Raw genomic sequence first — 22506 nt, 5'->3', positions numbered from 1 at the left:
GTTGTCATATGTCAGTATATGCATGTTATGAAAATGGACGTGTTAAAATAGACCATTGTCTATTTACCATTTTTTCAGTATATCAGTTCATGTATATGCATACATACAATTTCCTCCAATACTCGGAGCAAAGAGAACATAACTTCAAAACAAGGGAAAAGACGCTAACTTGATGACGTCACAGATATTATAATCAGCGATATGTGTTTATTCAATTCATATCTCACTGTGATTTATTTAGCTTATTCTGTTGCCTTTAATGGTTCAAAATCCATTCGGCTTTCCGTGGAAGACGTTAAAATTAAGTTAAGTAAGCCGTAGTGGAGTGTGAACTAGTATAAGGTATTTAATTACATTGAAAACATAACAGAAGAATTTGTATATAAGTGTTGTAGGCTTAAATTTCCATCTCGTTCATAATGTCTTCTCAGATTCAAAGAATATACGCTTCTACCAAAATGGTGAATATATTATTTACCCATAGCAGATGTATATTGCTATATAAACATAATTTTATACGACCTTTGCATGGCAAGATTCAGATAATGTTCTTTTCTTCATTCGTAAATTCACCAAATGAAAATTATACCACCTATTGAGATAAGAAGCTGGGTAAACCTTTCTTTATTTGCCAATTCACTTTATGACTTCTGATTACAGTGATACATGTCATTAAAGGTGGTCAAGTGGTGGTTCAGATCAGATTCTTAAACGTACATTCAATTCCAAACATTACCATTTATGCTTGATACAAATTAACGATTTAAACAAAAACTATTTACTACATTATCGTGAGTAAATTTCAGAAAGAAATGTTTTAAGCGTCAGTGAATAATGTAACGTTTAAAAATAGAAATATGACATTTTATTCTCCCCTGTGATGACACATGACACAAAAACGTGTTTCATTTTATCCTCTATAAATTCTAAGTGATCCGTTGCTTCACTTTGCGCGCTGTTAAATCGAGGATTGAATTGAATCGATAATCGGAGATCGTTTAAATTACCGAATCAATGTACGCGTCTCAATTCCTCCCTATAAAGATATTAAATGAAATTTCATACGCAATGGGTTTTTCGTAGTGAACTTAAGGGGAAGTGAAACCTCTCCAAATCAGTCAATTCGAATAAGCCATTTTTTTTAAGGGTATTGGATGAAACTGTCCGAAACATTGACACATTACACGTGATCACCTAAGAATTGTCCTGACACTTTCAAAATTTGGATCTGCGAAAAAAATTGTTTAACTTAGCCCAGACCAGAACCAAAATGGTGTCGAGCTCTCATATTTCGATCGATATCCAAGTATTGAAGGCTCCAATTTGAGAAACGAAAGGGTCAGGACAATTGTACGATAATTTAGAACACTCTGGTAATCGATAAACTCGCATTTGAACGAGATAAAGGCAACAAAAAAGTGTCTTATGCGCTGCAGTGCTAAAGCGATGGTAATACGGAGTCTTGGAGAGGAAATTTAGGTGACACTGAAATCACAGATGGCGCAGGGCGGCACTTTGCAGTCAATTAGGGCATAAAAAACCATGAATACAGGGTATTTCTAAAGTTTTACTTCGATTACTTTATAATTATTCTACGGAAACGACAGATGAAGCACGCCATTTATTACAATACCCAATATAATTCGATATGACTGACGATATAAATTCGAACGTCGTCAACGTAGGTACATAGAAAAATCTTTTTTACCGACGTCAATCAAATTTCTCGGCGTATTTCACTTCACCTTAGCGTGTTGATTTTCCTTAAAAGAACCGCTGGAAGTACTGCGAGTAGTGATCTTGGTCTTAAAAATGAACAAGCAGCCACTCGAGTTCTTTCACTTTCTGGGACTCAGGTGAAGTGGAGGGGATGCCGTTTCACTGAGTACGGCACTGAGTATAAGAGAAACGATCGCCCATAGCGAAAAGTTTAGTCAAGGCTGTGCACTACACCATCTGCACACATCGCTGGACTCAACATGATCGGGTTAGTACATACAATTAGATCCTTAATTCCTATCGAATCTGTAAAGGGACATACGAGCATTTAACAACACCCGTTAAGAGGCAGAATTAGTCATTTTGCGTCGTTCTACTAAATCTCAGTTATGTGGATATACCGTTGTACTTTCTCGATACGAAGAAAAATATAAAGTAAAGCTATGAATGAAGCTATTCACTATAAAAATACCTTTTACGCATTAAGAGACGATATAAGCAAATGTTTGAGGTTTATCAACGTCGGATATATTGCAAAACGTAAAACGTAAACTGTACGATCGGCTGAATCGCTTATTGCTTCACCTTCGATTATAGGTGAAGCGATAAGCGATACCGGTTACGTGAATTAATTGATCGGCTTGAAATTCCAATTAAATCTACGTTCGTTGCTGAGATATTTGACGAACCCCGTATTTGATAAGAATGTATTGATAAGTTCACAATACAATGTGATCGATTACCACTAACGTATTATTAAGGCCTCAGCACAATTACAGCTGAGGTATTGAATATTGGCTTCAGGTGCTAGAGCAGCATTTCATCGATGTAATAGCTAAACTTTCACAGAGTAACTAGTCACACATGTTGCTAAGGAAAATATCTAAATAACTTACGTGATTTCTTATTATATCGACTTTTTTTAAACGTATGTAAAGAAGCGGTTTCAATTGTATTGTACTTACAGCTGAGGTAATGAATATTGACTTCAAGTGCTTGAGCAGCATCTGTTCGATATGATAATTAAACTTTCATAAAGTAACTAGTCACACACGCTGCTAAGGAAAATTTCTCAATAACTTACTTGATTTCTTATCGTATTGACTTTTTTTTTAACATATGCAAAGAAGCGATTTCAAATCTGTTGTACAGCGTACTGTTAATGATGGCACATACTAGTTTCAGCTTAAATAGTGCAGAACTCTTAGAAATGGTTTCCACGTACAATAGAGCTGTGCAACCTTTGTAACGCCTATATATCACGAATCATTTTTTGAAACTCTGGAAATATTGTATTTGTGACTTTATATGCGTAGGTAGACGTAGTACATACATTTGGTTGCCCCATGATGCTCGCGTACATATATATCGAACATATTCGCGTTTTAAGAACACATCCACTCTGATATATGTAATATCTTTATATACCCACACGTACACGTACAATAATTCATTTCCGTGACTGAAAAAGCATTACAAAGTTTCCTGGTTCATTTCTAACTCGCACGTAGAAACGTAGTCACTCAGAATTGTTTCATTTCTGAAGAATTTCAAAATTATGAACAACCAACTTTCATCTCTAACGTTTAAACAATGTTTTATTATTCCTTAATAATATATGTATTCTGAATAATGACAGAAGTGCGATTCAGATATATTTGTAATACGTGATAGACGTTTCATTAAGTTATATTATAGATTTATTGTTGAATTGTATGTTACTAAAGCGTCGTTTATATTACCAGTGCAAGTAACAGACTGTGCAATTTTGTTGCGCGTAATTTATCACGATCACTTATCACGCGCGTATCATTCATCGCAGTGATAAGTAATCTAATACCTGTGATTGCATCAAAATTAAGACATAATTTATACTCTTAGGTCTTTGACATTGAATACTGATAAATCGCATTAATGATATTATCTGTGGATCTATTTATCAAGAGGTGGCATATTGATAATGTACGTACGCAATCGATATTTTCGCGGAAGGAAGTACATTATACAAGTTCATTGACAATGGGATCGACGTAATTGAATTTATTTTATTTTGATTTTAACAAATTTAATTTATATTTTACCGAGTAAAAATTATGAAAAGGTATTTTTGCATGTGTCACCCTGTCTTAAATTTCCGGTTCTTCTATAACGAATGCGTTAATTAACGCTCTTATAACATGTCTTTCTTAACTACCTTAATGAATTCGACTGATAGCAAGAAACTATTGTTCGTTTCATTTCCATACCGTTGTTTTAAGGCTGAGTTATAGTTATTTGTTGAAAGAATGTATCAATCTGAAACCGAAAACTCAGAATCTTCAGATCTTAAGTACAACCTTCTTAACTCAACTTTAAATTTTTTTTAAATTCTACATCGATTTAAAGGCATTGCAGAATCACGTTGCTTAACGCATTTCCAATATGTTAAACTTTCAATTTTCGGAGTCCACTTTTGTTAGTCCTTTATACTATATTCTTAACGCTGAATAAAACTGGAGTTTAGTTTAGTAGACGGTGTTTCTTTTTTTACGTAGTATCTTATAACATAAATAGATTTCGTATCGTACAGTGACACCATTACCGTTATACTTTACCCTAATCATTCCAAGGATATTATATAGCATAATTACCAACCAGTGATAATTGGCAATATTGCTCCCGACTGGAGTGATAAAAACATAATTTCTGCGTTGCATTATTATGTCTACAAAAAGTATGACGAAGTCCTGTAAATTTATATAAATAATAGGATTTTCCCTCTCACATTTCAGAACACTTAAATCAACAAAATTGAAACAAAACTGATCATTCATTTCACTTCGGTTCTTACTACTTCTAGTAGTGATTAAACAGTCAGAGTTTGCGTAATTATTACATTCTAAGCAAAGTCGCAATCTGAGGATAATAATCACTTATCTAATCTTACCTCGTTGATGGAATACTTTTTATGCTAGACACTTACCTGTATAGAATGAAGAATAGCATTTACAGTGTTATCGGTATGCGAACCTTATCTTATCAATTACACATAGATTATTCATGAACTCGTTGACAATTTATGGGTACAAATGTATTCTATATATTTTATTCACTGATTCTGTGGAAGGTAATAATACATAAGTCTGTAAATCAGCTTCCATAAAGAATTTGGTCAGCATTTCCACCAAAATACTCCATTTTAATTTAACAGTAGTATTTATAATTATTATCTCATTAATGTCAAGATATGAATATTCCATAAATACATTATAGTTGTGTTGTTTCACGTGGTATTTGTAGCATTATTTAAAGTGTCATGGTTATTACTTCGAGTGTCACGATTATTGCGTAATATGCGGAAATGCATTTAAACGTCTTCAAACCGATTGTAATCAAAAAGTGACAACGTTTATTGACGTCACGCAAAAGAACTCGATTCGACAACAAAAAACTATCTAGTTCTAATATTGACTAAAAATGATTTAAACAATTTCAAACGGAATTTTGCGCGTTCTCTCGAATGATTGCAGGGATTTTAGTAGAAATGCTTTGCTTAACTTTTAAGGTAAAATAGCATTTGGAATAATTGACAAAGTTGAGCACAAGGAAAAGGAAACAAAGTAGAAAATTTGTCCAATCCCACTTTTTTTATACTTGAAGTATTCGTGATAGTACCATGACTGACGTAGTGAATGTTGCTTATTAAATGGCAAAACAAAATGGACTCATACCGGACAAACTAGTTTTGTGTTAGAAGAAAATGAGAGAGGAAGAGAGTAAGAGAGAGAGAGAAAGGCATAGAGCTATTTCATTGATTCAAGGTTATCGATAATCGGTGTATGCAATATTTGGACTGCATGCAAATCTGACACAGGTGTTAACAAGATTTAAGGAGATCGGAGATTTTCATGGCTAAAAAAGTATTTTTTGAGACACTATGTTAACAAAACCTTTTTATGATATTGATTTATCTCTCTTAGGAAAATTTACAATTATATAAATATTTTGTCAAGAGTCATTTTTATTTAATGGAAACGAAAATGTGGAGGCCGTAGTTATTTACTTTAAACAACAAATTATCAGCCGGGAAACAGTTTCTCCGCCATTGTTCGCCTGAAATCATAACATAAAAAAATGTCACCATTCATACAGTTTCTTTAAAGCATATGGAATTTAAATTAAATCCATTTTTTGAATTATAAATCTTAATAAATCTATACAGTTTCTTTGAAGCACATGGAATTTAAATTAAGTCCATTTTTTTAATTGCATGCATTAAGAAGTTTCGAAAATCTCTAGCAGTTAGTCTTTGTAAACAACTAATCTATAAAGAATGCAAGATTTCATATTTTATACCAAAACAATGTCTGATCACCATAAGAAGTCCGTGTAAACATGAATTATTCTACAATTTGTAGATAGTGTAGTGTAAACTTTATATGAATTATCATCAAATTCAACAAATTTCACCCTGATACTCCTAATATACTTCTTCTCCAAATGTACCACACTTACTTTACATACTTTCCTGTTAAAGAGACTACCGCTGTGCAATTGCCGGTTAGCGTAAGTGTGAAAATTACGGTTCTCTTTATGTGCCTGACGAGATAATATGAATTCCTTTTTATTCATTTTGTTCCGGCCAATTTCAGTCTTTATATGTCTTTATAAGGACTTTTAAATACCACTGTATTATCCCTACAACATGTGTGCATTTCTTATATATTTCATTCATGATATTTAATAGCAATATTGTTACGATCTCTTTCTTTCTCTTCCTGGTATTGTTCCTAAAGTCATGAGTTTTAATGTAATGTTTACAAATCTTTTAAAGGACGAAGAAAAAAATTCTTTTCGGAGGAGTTGCAGCTGTATTAACAATAGTGGTAGTGGTTGTTATAGTAGCCGTTTCCAATAATCACTGCACATCAGATTGCAAAGTTCCCAAAAAACATGTCAGTGTTTCTGCTATTGGCAGGTACAAAAAGGTAAGATAAAGTTCCATTACTTTTTCTTTCTTTCGTTTTAATTGAATAAATATGAATTAAATTATTTAAAAATTGTATACGCTTAGAGTGTAAGCTGTTCTTAAATTCTCAATTTCGCAACGACATGTATACTTTTCACTTAAATTTTAATGATGCATAAGAATTTCAATGGAATTAAATAATCCAACTAAATTGAGTTCAATTAATGTTTAGATCAATGTGTAGCATCAATTCTAATAAAGATCGACAACGAGTGAGTTCTTATATTGAATTTATCAGTCTACTTTTTAAAAAATTTCAACTCGTCAACTTTTCTCGGTTAATCGCAATATAGTTGGCATTTCTTTTACATTTATTTAAACAGATATTTCGTATTTGGGGAGAATTTCACGTTGTCATCATTTGACATGCTTTACATGTATGTAAGACTGTCAAGCAATTTGCGCCTTGTACATATTAATAAAGTACGAGATTTACACTAGTAGGGATTGTTCCTTGGCCTGAAATCACAAGATACGTTCTTGGTAACATACTGCCACGGTCTTTCCGACCTGACCGACATTTTGTCGGTTTCTATTAAAACCTGTTTAACGCGTCACTCTTTTAAATTCCTAACAGGTAATCATTATCTGAATTTGTAGGCAGCAGTTTCAACGAATGGACAAGAATGTGCTCAGATTGGTGTAAGCATGCTAGAAAAAAATGGATCTGCAGTTGACGCAGCCATAGCGGCGTTGTTATGCGAAGGTGTAGCTTCCCTTCATAGGTATTAATTCAATTTTTAACAAATATAAAATATTCCTATCAAAGGTAAATGTTCCTATCGGAGGTGAAAGGTCAATTTTTCTAAGCTTTCCCTTATTTCAGTAAATAACTTGGATTAATACGTGATGGTGTAAAAAGTAGCTGTAATAACATGTATATGGAAATATGTTGAAAGATTCAGTTAAAAGAACTACAATTCCGGTTAATTTAGCTGGATTAGATTGTTATATATGCCCTTGCTATTTTTCTGATTAAAAGTATGAGCTATTTCTAGGAAAATATTATTTCGTTGCGTTAATACTTTTTCTGGTAAATCCAAAAAGCGTTTCTGGGTAGCTCAAGAATTTTCTACTAGAAATGTATCTAATAGTTTAGGAATCTGATTAAGATAACTATATTCAACCAGACTTCAGTAATCAGAAATTTCAAGTCATATTAATCAAAGTTTTTCATTAATCATGCTAGAAATGTTTGTTAAATTATTTTTGAGCTATAAGCTATATCTTTGTCATTGTCAATTGGTATCGAGTTATTTTTCGGTAACAAATTACAGTTCACAGTAGTGAAACATTACAATGCTGTATTAAAGTTAAGATAGCTCAGTAAATGATTTGCACTATCTGTATTAACGGAGATTTAAGCGGTATAATTTCTTTTCTTCTAAAGTATGGGCCTTGGAGGTGGTTTTTTAATGACGATTTGGGACGGGAAGAATAAAGTAGCAGATTATTTAGATGCTCGCGAGACAGCCCCTCTTGGATCGAGAGAAAATATGTTCGAGAAGAATAACGTTTCATCTCTTACTGGCGAGTTTTTAATTATTATTGGTTTATATCTAGTTACAGTACATAAATAAAAATTCCATCTATTAACAGGAGGTCTTGCAGTAGCAGTGCCGGGCGAGCTTTTAGGATATTGGGAAGCGCATCAGAAATATGGAAAGCTTCCATGGAAAGAATTATTTACACCCGTAATCAAATTATGTGCTACGGGTTCGAAAGTCACCAAGTATTTAATGAATTATCTGAAGGAGAATGAAAAGGTGATAAAGGATGAACCAAGTTTGTCAGAAATCCTGATAAACCCTGTAACAAATTCTACATGGGTCGTGAGTATATCTTTCTGTAAAAATGCCATTTTATTTTATTGGTTGATAACGTAACAAAATTCCTCTAACCTAATATATGAAATTAGGAGGGTGACAGAATAAGGAGACCAAAGCTTGCTGAAACATTAAAAAGAATTGCTGATAATGGTCCTGATTCATTTTATAACGGTTCAATGGCTGCTGATTTGAGTGCGGAAATTAATGCCGCTGGTGGGAACATGACGTTGGAAGACTTTAAATCTTACAGGTTTAAGAACATGTTAATTTGTTATCCTTAACAATTCTCTCATTTAATTTTTTTACAAAAGCTACGAGTATATAATATTATAAACGATAAAGTACAATTAGCTAAATAGCCTATAATATGTACCTAAATAGGCATACATTTTGTTTTTTTATTATGTAAGTAGGTTGTTTGTTTTAAGTGTTCTTTTCTCTACATTAATAGGGTAAAATGGAAGACCCCGATCCGAGTAAATTTATCAAAGTTAACAATGTACACGGCTCCACCACCGGGATCTGGAGTGATACTTGCGTTTATTATAAAAACACTCGAAGGCATTGTACCTACAGATAACGAAGAAATTATGTGGCAACGTATCGTCGAAGTGTTCAAGTGGGCATACGCAAGGCGAACAGAATTAGGAGATCCTGATTTTGTTGACGTCAGTAAGTTTCATGTTTCATTAGGTGAATTTACTCTTTAAATTGAATATAACACTTTTGAATCAAGATCCACACACTTGATACATCCTTGTGAAATTCGACAAGTAAAGAATTAGCAAGTTAGAATATTTTTCGATTAAAATTTATGAATTTTCATTCGCTATTTAAGTAGCGAAACAGCTTTACGTGTGTTTCTTCGTAATGCCATTTCTCGATTAAATAAAAAAAGCAGGCAATATTTAATATTGAGTTACGGGTGTTGAATTAATCATCGAGTGCTAGGAAGCATTTGTTCTTGTTAAAAGTAGAATCATTAAATGTAGGCTTCTCCCCGGGTTAATTAGAAACCTACATTCCAATAATTAATGCTTGTGACGTAAGATAGGGATTACTGGAATCATTTTCACAGAAGTGATGGCGATGACACGATAGTGTTGCCAGTAATTCTTCTAATTGTTGGATCTACTCTGAACTGTGCGGAGAACATAATTTGGCCTTCACGAATGGACTCGTAGGTAGTGTGGTCAATAATTTGACTTCGAGCACCTATGCGGATCTCATAAGAAGTACTATCAGAGACGACTGGACCAGTGTAGATCCAAAATATTATGGAGCCATCGTAACAAGTCCTGTGGATTCTGGAACTTCCCACGTATCAGTCCTAGCTCCTGATGGATCAGCAGTTTCCGTCACGTCTACGATTAATCAAGTGTATGTGTAGTCATAACTATTACGTTTTGCCGTTAGTATTAAGACATATTTTTTAAGGCTATTGGATCGAACTGTAGTCACAACTATTACTTTCTGCCGTTAGTATTAAGGTGAAGTGAAACCCCCTTCAAATCCGTCGATTCGAATAAGACTCTAATCGATTCAAATTTTGCAATGTGAATTAGAGCTTATAAAGAAGGTCCCAACACTCATGGAATTTCATTTCTTATCCATATTTTAAGAGTACCAATAAACAAAGTTTAAGAAAATGAAATTTCATGAGTTTCAGGACTTTTATTACAGTCTTCATGTTCACGATGTAAGGTATAAAATGATTCGGCAAACTTAATTTGGAGAAAGGTTTTATAAAACCTCTTTTATACCACTTTCTCACATCACCTTAATGTGCTGTCTTAAATCGTGGGTCATTTATTTCGATCAAATCTGTTAAACTTTTAGATATATTGTGCTAATACATGTTTTCATTGCTTCATCAGTTTCGGTGCTAAAATACGGTCGAAGTCAACTGGAATAATATTCAACGACGAGATGGATGACTTCAGTTCTCCTAATAAGACAAATGGATTTGACTTACCAGCATCTCCAGCCAATTACATTAGGCCTGGGAAAAGACCAATGAGCTCCATGACTCCAACGATAGTGGTAAGAAATTAATGAAATTCTTTCAGTATCGTGTATGGCCTTCATTTTTTTTCCTCGCGCCGCTCTAGCAGTTAATACGTAATGGAGCAAATGTGTGAACGAACGTATTTATTCAAAAGAATTTGATTCAGTTCACAAAACTGCAGAAATTACTAGAACCATTGTAAGAATAATGTTATATTGCCGATAGAAAAAAAAAAAAGTGAGTGGAATGTTTAGTACCCATAATGATTATGCACAGTTTAATTTGATGCAATTAGTAATGTTCACAAAAAGTATATAAAATACTATCTTTGAAATGATATAAGAATACTTAATTTTTTTCATTGGCACAATCCTATTTCAAGAAGGTCATTGTACGTGTACTCATAATCTTATAGAGTTCAATTCCTTTTTGTTGCACTATTCCTTTATTAATGATAATGCTATTCAATCCAATTGCGGAAAGTATGGTACATATTTGGTTGTTCCAGTTGGATGAAAGTAACACAGTGCGGCTTGTCATTGGAGGAGCTGGCGGAAGCAAAATTACAACGGGCGTAGCGATATCAATGATATTAAATCTATGGGCCGGATACGACATAAAAGAAGCTATTGATGCTTACAGAATTCATCATCAAGTAATACGAACAATTGTATTCTTATTGTGCCATTTGAATGAGAATTTACGTATGATTTATTTTAACTGCGATGTTATCGCAATGTTTTTTAATGACTGTGTTATTTTATTCATTCCAGTTAATTCCTATGAACGCTCTAAACGAGAAAGGGTTCCCACAACATATACTGAACTATCTCAACAAAGTTGGTCACAATGCCAGTATATTCTCTGGCATTGGAAGTGCGCTCACAGGAATTGCCAACAAAGGTGAAGAAATTACGGCAAATTCAGATTATCGCCGGGAGGGAAAAACAGCAGGGCTATAAATGTTGCTCTCACCACGTATTAGTTTGACAAAACTCATTACTTCTCTTTCCAAGAGCAATATTTCTAAAAAGTTAACGAAGCTAATATGTAAACTGTAATTGCAGTGAAATGTCATTGAAACTCTGACTTCTCGGCGATGATTAGGTGAATTTGAGAATTAATTTCAGTATTTCATGTACAACGCGTATATTATGTGTTGTACAAGAAACGAGTAAATGTATTACTTTTTACAAAATTTATTAACTCTTCAATACGGATTTCTTATATGGCCTTTATCTGTAATACATTCATGTCTATGGACATGTACATAAACGTCAGTACTACTGAAATAGCACCAATGTAGTAAACTGGATAAAACCAAAATAATGATAGACAAATTATATTTATGTAATTTAGAAATACGCTAAAAAATACTCAAATCTGTCAGTAGAAATGAAATAGGATAAATATATTACGTGACTCGATGGCCGATGCTAATAGCAGTTTTCACGCTTGAGGCTTAAAGCATATTTTTTTTTTAGCGCGATATTTCCGCTGCGTGATCACACTTGTTAAAACTACTATTAAACTATAGAAAAGAATAACAATATAAGAAGATAGATAATTAGAATATGTCGACTATTTAGACCACTCAAGAATTGACGAATCGAATAAACATACTAATCAGACTTTTGCTTTTTTACTGACCAGCAGTAAACAAAGATTAATATCTAATTAATCAGACAGGGTGTTAGAAAGAATGTCATCTTCAAGTTCATCCTCCGTTGCACTTGATTCTTGGTACTGCTGATATTCGGAGATTAAATCACTAATGTTAGATTCTGCCTCGGAGAACTCCATAATATCCATACCTTCATTGGTATACCTGTTGCATACAAATAGCATCAAATGGCAATTAACCTTATTTGACAAACGTCCTATTTCATAGTGTATTATAGAGGTGATAATAAAAAATTAAATTAATGTAATAGATGCTCACCAGTGTATAAATGCCTTGCGTCGAAGCATTGATGTAAATTGTTCTAAAATGCGTTTGAAAATATTCTGAATTGATGTGGTATTTCCAATAAAGGTTCCTCCCATTTTTAAATTGTACGGTGGGATGTTGCACACGGCAGTTTTTATGTTATTAGGAATCCACTCAACAAACTGCGAACTGTCTTTGTTCTGAATTTGAGACATTTGTTCTTCAACTTCTTTTATCGATACTGGTCCCCGGTACATTGTAGCTACAGTTAGATATTTTCCAAACCGCGGATCGCAAGCAGCCATCACATTTTTTGCATCGAACATCTTAAGTTGAAAATAAAATATTTACCGTAGACATATGAATGGTTATTAACATTCCGTAGAAAATGCACAATCCTACAAACTAGTATCCTACCTGTTTTGTTAATTCCGGAACAGTAACAGCAGTGTACTCTCGACTGTCACGAGCAGTAAGAGGAGCAAATCCAAGTATAAAAAAATGTAATCTTGGAAAGGGAACCATATTAACGGCTAACTTCCGCAAATCAGCATTTAATTGTCCTGGGAATCTTAAGCTTGTAGTAATACCTGTAAATAGTAACTTTTCAGTAATCAAAACCGTTTATACGTTTTTAATCATTTTACATCATCATACCAAATGGTTAAGTCTGAGATAAAATAGTATACTTCTTTTATATCAACTTCATTAATTTAAAAACCTAGTACCTAATATTCTTTTAAGAAAATTCTTCATTTTATAGTTTAGATCGAATTACAAAGGCATGTATTAGTCTGTACTTTCAATGGAATACTATTACACATTTAAGGTGATGTGAAAGAGTTAGCCTATATATATCTGAGAAGTCAAATCGTTGGTGAAAGTATTTTCCGAATTAGGTGTAGCAATTCGTTTCAAATTTTACCACGGGATTATGGAGGCCGTAAAGTAAACCCTGAAACTCATGAAATTTCATTTTTCATCAAAAATTCATTTATTCATCATGGACTAGAACCAACATGGCGTGGACCGTGCACATTTTCGATGTTTTACGTTTCTTGGAGGCTTAGAATCGAAAATTAATAGTTTCAGGATCTAGCTTAAACAATTTAGAATATCGTAAAAATAGAATATTAGAGAGTCAGATGGGAAAATATGGAAAATACTTTCACCAACGATTGCAAGAGAATTTTAGCTAGTCCCGTGGCTAACACGTGTTTTTAGAGAAAAAATTTAGTTACAGCTAAACGTCATAGATGGCAACGTTAGTCCTATTTCGCCTTTAGAATAATGAATCACGGGATTTCGACAGTTTTACGTCGATCTCCTCGTCATTACTTTACTGAAATGACGTATGGAACGCTTCAGTTTGTATAATTCTCAACGTAGACTGTAAAAGACTTCAACATAAATATAAATGTCGATAACGGTACGAGCCAGCTTATGTTACTACTTGAGTACTCAAAACGGCGTTACCACCAAAAAGGGTATAGATGAATTTTATTTTATCGACGTCGCTTAAATTTCTCAGCGCCTTTCATATCATCTTAAGAACAATAACTATGATTAAAATACCTGACATTGCCAAACAAACAAGATGGTTCAGGTCGCGATAGCTGGGTGACGGCAGTTTCAGCGTACGAGCACAAATGTCATATAATGCTTCGTTATCAATTGCAAATGTCTGATCGGTACTTTCTAGAAGTTGGTTGAGAGCTAAGATCGCATTGTAGGGCTCCACAACAGTGTCCGACACCTTTGGACTCGGGAAAACACTCACGGTACTTGCAATTCTAAGATATCCACAGTATTCTTAATTCCATTGCACGATTGAACGATTCAAATTCAATAATATGTGATAAAATGATTATAAAATATTTACCTATCCGGATATTCTTCTCGAATTTTTGACATCAATAGTGTTCCCATACCAGAACCCGTTCCTCCTCCAAGAGAGTGGGTGATTTGAAATCCTTGAAGACTGTCACAACTCTCTGCTTCCTGTAAATGAAAGGTACTTTTTCAAATTCGGACTTCACCGTTTCAAAATAACTGTAAAATCTATGAAATATGGAATAATGATTTCTAATATACTCTCTAGTATTACATGTAAAACATTCAGGAAGTATACCAATTTAATTGCAATAATTTTTTGCATAGCAAGTGTTTTATCAAATGAATTAAGGTGAAGTGAACCCCCCCCCTCAAATCAGTCGATTCGAATAAGACATTGTTTTTTTAAGAGTATTCGATCAAACTGTCCGAAACTTAAACACATGACTCGTGATCACCCAGGAATTGTTCTGACACTTTCAAAATTGAGATTTTTGAAACAAAATGTTGACTTAGCCTAGACCAGAACCCAAATGGCGTCGAGCTCTCATATTCCGATCGATATACAAGTATTAAACGCTTTGATACGAGAAACGAAAGTGTCAGGACAATTGTACACCAAGTTAAAACACTCTTGTAATAGAGAAACTCGCATTTAAACGAAATAAAGGCATAAAAGTGTCTTATGCACTTCTGTGCTAAAAGGAAGGTAACACGAGGTTTCGGAAAGAAAATTTAGTTGACATTAAAATCACGGATGGCGCAGGGTGGCTCTCTGCAATCAATTAAGTCATAAAAAGCACCACGAATCCAGGAGATTTCTGGAATTTTACTTCGATTGCTTTATAATTATTGTAAGGAAACGATGGATGGAACGTGCCATTTAATACAATGCCCAATATAATTCGACACGACTGTCGATATAAATTCCAACGCCGGCAACGTATGTATTTTGAAGAATCCTTTTTATCGACGTCGATGAAATTTCTCGACGTGTTTCACTTCACCTTAACAACCCACCTTCCTTAATACGTCCATCACACTTTCTGCTAACTCAGACCCATCCGTGAGGTGACCTTTTGCCCAATTATTAGCAGCTCCACCTTGGCCATAAATGAAATTATCTGGACGTAACATTTTCCCGATTGGACCAGATCTAATCGTTTCTATTGCTCCTGGTTCAAGATCAACCAAAATTGCACGTGGAACGTAAGAGTCCGTGGACACTTCATTGTAATAGACGCTAATCCGTTTCAATTGGGTGTCCCTCTCTGTGCCAACATATTTTCCATCGCTGTTAATGCCATGTTCGTTTGAGATCATCTCCCAAAACTGAAAATAAACCTTGCATTTAATGTAATGCCTTATGGGAAAGTAGGATAAAAAATTACCTTATATTTAAAAATGTTTCAAATTTTACATCTGTGGGACATTAATAGTATAGACAAACTTCTTATTTAATTTTTGCTTTAAGACACATGGTTCCCTATTTTTTCTTTCCTCGACATAAACTTATCTTGAAATAAAGAAGCGTTAACAATTTAGAGAGTAATAGAGAGTATGGAAACGATAAAATTGGCTGAATTTGTTAGTCATAGACATATTTTTATATTATATCGCACACATAGTCCTAAAGAATAAGTAATCAGAATTACGTTAGTGGATAAATTAACCGAACATCATTCTTGTAATGTCAATGAAAATACTTACCCTTCCACCAATTTGATTGCCGCATTGCCCTGCCTGCATTTGAATTATTTCCCTCATTATTTCACAGCGAATTAATCCACGAGTTTCCTGTAACGTACTTCTATCAGAACTAACAGCAGATTTCACTTCAGCCTGTTAAAATCGATGTAAATAATTCAAGAACCCCTTCGACTACTTAATCGTATGGCCCACAAAAACTTGCCTTCATCCTAAGAAAAAACCAAAATAGACATCTGGTAGAGGTTACAGTCTGAAATGAATAACACTGAAATATTTCACAAATAATCAGATATATATTACATATATTCATGATTATTATTTTTCAAAATATCAACGTTTGTATTATAAACATGGAGTTACTTTTATTCTACATTACTTTCTACCATAATATCTATAGAATTTACTTCGTAAACGTAAAGATTGCAAAGGAAACATATAGAAAATTAAAAATTGCAAATACGATTTTATTGATAATGTATACAACATTTAATAAATCTTAATCGCAAGAATCTATACAAAACTATACTCACGGCATTATGTAGAATACATTTATATTACAAGTGTACAGAGGAAATAATAAATAAGTACTGATAGCAGATATAAGGTTAAGGGTGCAAAAATTGGTTCAAAATGCAAAACAAATCCACGTTTTTTATCATTTATGAGCTACTGCTACTTTCTGAAAGGGCAGCCTCTTCCACTATTTTACGAGCAGATCGTTTCACTCTTTTTGCCTTTGCTAATCCTTTCCTTGATTTTCGAAATACTTCGATTGCTCGAAGTTTATTTTTCAAAGCATTTGCTTTATCTTTCTCTCTTTGTGGAATGTATTCTTGGCAGCTAACATTGTCAACATTAGATGTCGTGGCATCCGAGTTCGTATTTAATTTTTCTGAAATACATTCTTCTTTAGCTTGATTAATAGCCCATTTCACTGTTCGTCCTTTGGATTTACTCTTAGTCTTTTTGCTTTTCTCATCTTGATCTTGTGCCTCTTCTTTTTCTTCGTTATCAGACGCTAATTGCTGTACTACTTTTTCTTCATTATCAAACGCTAATTGCTGTACTACTTTTTGAACCCTTTTGCTCAAATTGGGTCCTATCGATTTTGGTATCGTTTGGATTTTGAAGTAGGCTTCCAAGTTCTTTTGACTTTTGGATTCTTCTAGGCGTTTCATAACTGGGCCTACTATGTCCTCAAACTTTAATCTGGTCCATCCAAATTTCTGCCTTGTGTAATCTGCTAACAAAACTAAACTAGGCTTACTCCAAGAAAAGCCTTCTTTCGATTCATCGACAGTAGGATTTAAATATGCTTGCACAACTGCTTCACTTGGAAATCCTGTATACGAATAAACTGGTATTACATACTTTGACAAGATATAGACATTATTCAAGTGGGAAAAATAACATGGACTATTTTAATTCCGAGATACTCACGAAAAACTATTTTGACCCCGAGATAATTAAATTCTGTACAGAATTTTGTCGAATCTACATAAGTTTATTTGGCTTATTTAAGACTAACACTACAGAAACCCGTAATTATGTGATTTAAAAAAATAAATCATTTTTACAGGAGTCACGAAATAAACCGGATTTTGCTGCTCTAGCGTGGTTATCAAGATAATACAAAAAATATTTAGCAATTTCCTCTAGTAAAACATACATATATTGTAAATTCTTATTTAATTAATCGCATTCTGGCTTCACCGTGTTCAGGAATTGTAAATATTACATCAATCTTGAATAATATGTTTAGATTAATTAACATAGCAAACTCCTGAATGTCTAAAATTATAGGTAATTTCCGTAACATACCTTTGTCTATTTTAACATTCCGCAGTTTGTTACGAAGACCTGTCTTCCCTGGACCAACCGTTTTCCCAGTTTTTATCCATGAACAAAAATTAAATAAACCCCGTAGTACATTTTCTCCATCGGATGGAAATGCTGCTAGTACTTCAAGAGCAGTGACAGGACCAATTCCAGATAAGCCCATGGTATAATCACTTCCTACTAATAAAGCTAGTTGAATCATTTGACGTCGGGTGAGACCTAAAAAAAAAAAAAGCGAAATAGTCAAACGTGAATATTTTAACAATTAAACTAATCTAATGACTTTATGATTAAAAAATTAAGAGTGATGTACAAAATGAGTACGAGCGAAACAAATCATTTCCAAAATGGTCGTAACACGTTCCTTTAATCAACGTGAAGATAAACTTACTGAAGTGATGTTGAATATCCGAAGAGCAAAATCGTAAAACTCGTTTATTATTGTTAAAGAAATTCTTATAGACGCATTGACCTCCAAACAACCAAATATCTGAGTCATCTGTGATAGTGCCATCGGTGAGCTTAATAGTTTCTAGATAAGCGCATTGTGCTTCAGCTTCCATAGGAGCGACTATATAAGGTATTCCAAACAAGCGTAAAAGTTCCTATAACAATATACGTATCTTCAATTTTTCACAAAATACATAATTAAAAGATAAACCAACCTGCGCATCTATTCGCATTTGATCTGTAATATCTGTTGCCTGTCGTTCTAAGCGTCCAAGATCTCCGGCTAGTTCTGCATGCTCATTTTCTAATTGTGTCTAAAACCATAAATGCGGAGCAAAATTGTAAAACGTCGGTAAAGTAAACATAAGATTGTCATCTGTTAATTATTACCTTCATCTTCAACAATTCTTCCGTGTTTTGAGGTAAAATTGTACGTGTAATTTGCAAGGAAGAATCGTCTTTGAAGGAATCTGTTTGAGGAATAACAGTTTGTGCATTCGTTCTTTCATTTACTTCGGTTTCCATATTCTGCGATGACACAGGTTCCATTGACTTATCCTCACTTTTTTTAGTTGCCTGTTTCAATTGATCTTCTTTAGATACATCTGGAGGTTTCACTACCTGTTCCTGAGAAGCATTTTCTAATAACTTAATACTTTCATCGGAACTGGGTATACAAGTCACATTAACTGTGTCCTTTTGTTTGATTTGTTCTGTCTTATTTTGCTCAAAAGGTTCTGATAAAGGGTTTACATTATCAGAAAATATATCATCAAAAAGGTCATTTTCAGGCTTTTGATCACAATTTACTGTTATTTGCAAGCTATTCTTTTCCGGTTGTTTCTGTGCAAAAATTGAATCGGGTATTGGCAGGTCTTGTATTTCTATAAAATCATCGGTATCAGTGTCACTTGTAGTTGTATTAAGTAATTTATCATGATTACCAGTTTCTTGAGAAGCAGTTATGGTTGTAGAATGACCCTTATGCGATACAGGTTTGATAATCTTATTCTGATTCCTTTCAAGTTTCTCTACTTCCACTAAGTCATCCGAGTCTGAACTTGAATTTACTAAATCAAAATATTCTGACGTTTTGTGGGTTTCAACTGGTTGAGCAAACTGCACTATTGTAGATTTTGGTGTTTGAGTTTGAGGCGTATCAAGTTCAGTCCTACCTTTAACAAACTCATTTAATTCTGAAGGTGACGTTGAAGAATTAGATTTTTGAAAATCGTTATTTACATCAGAAATGTTTAAAATTATATCTGTAGATGAACTTTTTAACGCCGTTTCACTTTTCTGCGAAGATTCACTATTTTTATAAGATTCTGTAGTTAATTCGACCTCATCTTCTTCAATTTTTACATCAGTTTCATTTAATTGAAAATTACTTGTGGATGCTTCCAAATTTTTGACACTTGTTTTTTCAGTATTTTTATTATTTCGTTCCAATAAAGTAAAAATTTGGTCCTGAGTAAGCCCAGCATATTCGAGCATATACGTTACTGCCGGATTCACAGCAGTTTTTCCAAAATACTTTTTAGATACTGGTTCAAGATCAATTAATTCAACATCAGAATCCCAGTCACTTTCGAATTCGTATTCATTCAAATCGTCAATTAATGTTACATCTTCACTGGTTGTTGATGTTTCTCTATCTTTGACAATTGTAGTTGTTTTATTACTGGAATTTGTTTTCTCTGGTTTTGTATCTAAAACAATATGCAGAGATGATTAAACCAATTACAGTTATAGCCCAATGTTTTGTGTGTATAGAATTACAAATAACATACATAACTAACATAATGAAACATCTAAATATCCTTACTGTCAATGTAAAGCACTCTCGTTGTACTATCTGATGCAATCCGATACGCAGCATCACGACCAGTCATGCTAACGCCTTGTTCTTTTAAGAGTGTCTCCAGTTCCTCTAGAGTCAGAGTTCTTCCACCCATTTCCTTTTCCGCTTCTTCTAACGATTCTTGTACTAACCTACGTTTCAATAAACGTTTCATTTGAAAACTGGAAAACTCATAGGTTTCCTAAAAAAAGTTTCTATTTTACATTGATTTCTTAAATAATGATAAATGGAACGATCGATAATTCCGATTATGATTCGAAAACTCGTAAACTTAAAGATACTAATTAGTTACGGTTTCTGAAGAAACTACATACATCTGGCATTTCATGAAGACGGCCCCAAGAATTTTGTTTTCTTGTTTCTTTCAGATCAGTTAGAATGTCATAGCGAACATCTGCTGGTAAAGCTTTAAAATCTGTGCTACTGACATCGACTGAATGAATGTTACCGGTCCATCTGGTTTGTTTTCGAGGACTAGTTTCAGGGGATGAATCTGACTCATATGTATTATCAACTTCTAATATTTCTTTGCTAGTGCTAGGAATCACAGGCAATTTAAACATATCGTCTACGGCGGAACTCCCACTTTTTAAGTTCAATAAGTCTTGATTTGAATTTACATTTTTATTATTATCATCTGCACTCAGCACACAACTCACAGCAGAATGCTTTATCAAATTGTTTATCAAATCATTTTTCATTCTTTGTGCTTTGCTCATAGCAACTGATTTTTGCTTCCTGCGTGCAGCCTGAAACCAGTAAAGAATGAGGAGAATCTTTCCTCAGTATCTAGTTCTCACACTATGAATGACGTGCATGCAATTTTGTATTCAAGATAAACAAGTAGTTACATAGAGTATACTAATTGGTACCTTATCTTAAGCTTACATATTCAACTCGCACTTACTTTCCATACAAGAATATAGAATTGAATATAAATTTTGAATTGGACAAACCATTTAAATTTGTATTTTTTATGAGAATTGAGGATGACGTAAATGGTACTTACAATTGTGTTCTTCTTAAGCATAGGTACACCTCCATCAAACACAAAAATTGGCTTAATTTTGTAATACAAAAGTTTACAAATTCTATGAAATAATCCTAGAAGATGTGCATTTGGCACAGGGTTGCCACGGCGATCTTGATATCCTTGTATTACCTGGTGTATCCATATCGAGACATCTAAATTTTTTTAGTTAAGTTAACAATATATAACATTATTTGTAAAAATAACAATTTCTTATTTTATAATCACTTATTCTACCTGAGTAAATGTCAAACTGAGAAATGTAATTAAACTGATTTTCAGTACCCTTAATGCAGTTGATCCTGCAATTACAGATCTGGTTATTGTCATTTTACTGCAAAAAAGGATACCGATTGCTAGAACTTTTCCTTCAAGAGTTTCCAAAGGGACTGGTTTCCCGGTGGAATCTAACAAACGCCATAAGCCATGTACTCCCATATCTCACAATGTGAAACCTACTAAAAAAGATTTTAAAATTACCAAAAAATACTATGTATCATCCAAAGCTAGCTCTAGAAATAATAAAACTGCCAGTTATTGCAGATGACATTTCAACATAGATAGTAAAAAAATAATATGTCTCGAAACATTACTTAAAAACTTTCTTTGTACAGAATGTGCATAAAATAAATTAAAGTAAATAGTAAGTCAACGTCGTAATTTTGTAGCGACATAACCTATTCTCGAGTATTGTGTTCAAAGTTTTTATCCAGTTGTTTGTTACCCAGTTGTAACGGCTACATTAAAAATCCAAATTATAAACAGTAACATCAAAATTGAATGGCAAATATCTCTTACCTCAGAACTGAATAATCAACAACATTGTACTCCTGTCGCTACATAACCTTTAAGTTTTTTACAATTGTTATACTGCAGATTTTATTAAAGCGTATGTAATTACTTCATTGACATGTGTCATATTTTGACAAGCATGAAATTTGACGTGTTCATACAACGTACAGGCAGTATATAAATACGGTGAAAGTTTTAAACCTTCGTAACCTTTACCCTGCAAAAAACAACCACACACAGTGAGCAACTTGAGTGACAATGGACGACACTCGCCGGGTAGCCGGCGCGCACCATCCACGAACATCCACGAACATCCACGAACATTCACGAGCATTTATGAGCAATTACGAGTAATCAGCGTTAGTCAGCTGACTATACTGAAAATATGACGAGCATTTTATGATAGCAATATACTGACAGCGGTGCTAATTTGAATTTTCGGCCTTTATGGCACGTTACTTCTGCGCACGCAGGTACTAGTCGATGATATTAGG

General features: G+C 33.7%; 3 protein-coding genes across 4 annotated transcripts; 1 reads left to right on the top strand and 2 right to left on the bottom strand.

The window, feature by feature from the left end:
* Positions 1-1726: 1726 nt before the first annotated feature.
* Positions 1727-12195, top strand: LOC105699963 (glutathione hydrolase 1 proenzyme-like). The gene is made up of 11 exons (XM_012425451.2): positions 1727-1987; positions 6533-6686; positions 7328-7452; positions 8118-8257; positions 8327-8559; positions 8646-8806; positions 9008-9228; positions 9741-9936; positions 10434-10599; positions 11073-11219; positions 11338-12195. The coding sequence occupies exons 1-11, from the start codon at positions 1980-1982 to the stop codon at positions 11524-11526; spliced, it is 1740 nt and encodes a 579-aa protein (XP_012280874.1). The 5' UTR covers positions 1727-1979; the 3' UTR covers positions 11527-12195.
* Positions 11748-16697, bottom strand: LOC105699975 (tubulin beta chain-like). 2 transcript variants are annotated; one of them, XM_012425462.1, is made up of 8 exons: positions 16568-16697; positions 16038-16246; positions 15348-15659; positions 14377-14495; positions 14070-14287; positions 12912-13084; positions 12507-12820; positions 12242-12392 (listed from the first exon to the last, which is right to left on the bottom strand). In XM_012425462.1, the coding sequence occupies exons 2-8, from the start codon at positions 16092-16094 to the stop codon at positions 12242-12244; spliced, it is 1344 nt and encodes a 447-aa protein (XP_012280885.1). In that variant the 5' UTR covers positions 16095-16246; positions 16568-16697. The 2 variants fall into 2 exon arrangements, with proteins under 2 accessions (XP_012280894.1, XP_012280885.1); XM_012425471.1 differs by lacking the exon at positions 16568-16697 and having other exon boundaries at positions 11748-12392; positions 16038-16094.
* On the bottom strand, positions 16481-22274 carry LOC105699941 (DNA repair protein complementing XP-G cells homolog). The gene is made up of 10 exons (XM_012425395.2): positions 22019-22274; positions 21571-21678; positions 21200-21375; positions 20505-20939; positions 20155-20371; positions 18717-20038; positions 18542-18640; positions 18268-18481; positions 17859-18095; positions 16481-17379 (listed from the first exon to the last, which is right to left on the bottom strand). Exons 2-10 carry the CDS (start codon positions 21656-21658, stop codon positions 16697-16699), a joined length of 3471 nt encoding a protein of 1156 aa, XP_012280818.1. The 5' UTR covers positions 21659-21678; positions 22019-22274; the 3' UTR covers positions 16481-16696.
* Positions 22275-22506: the final 232 nt, after the last annotated feature.

Source organism: Orussus abietinus, unplaced genomic scaffold (genome assembly GCF_000612105.2).
Source record: "Orussus abietinus isolate OABI.00-Male unplaced genomic scaffold, Oabi_2.0 scaffold71, whole genome shotgun sequence".
NCBI lineage: Eukaryota > Metazoa > Arthropoda > Insecta > Hymenoptera > Orussidae > Orussus > Orussus abietinus.
This window is presented reverse-complemented; position numbering and strand designations above follow the sequence as displayed.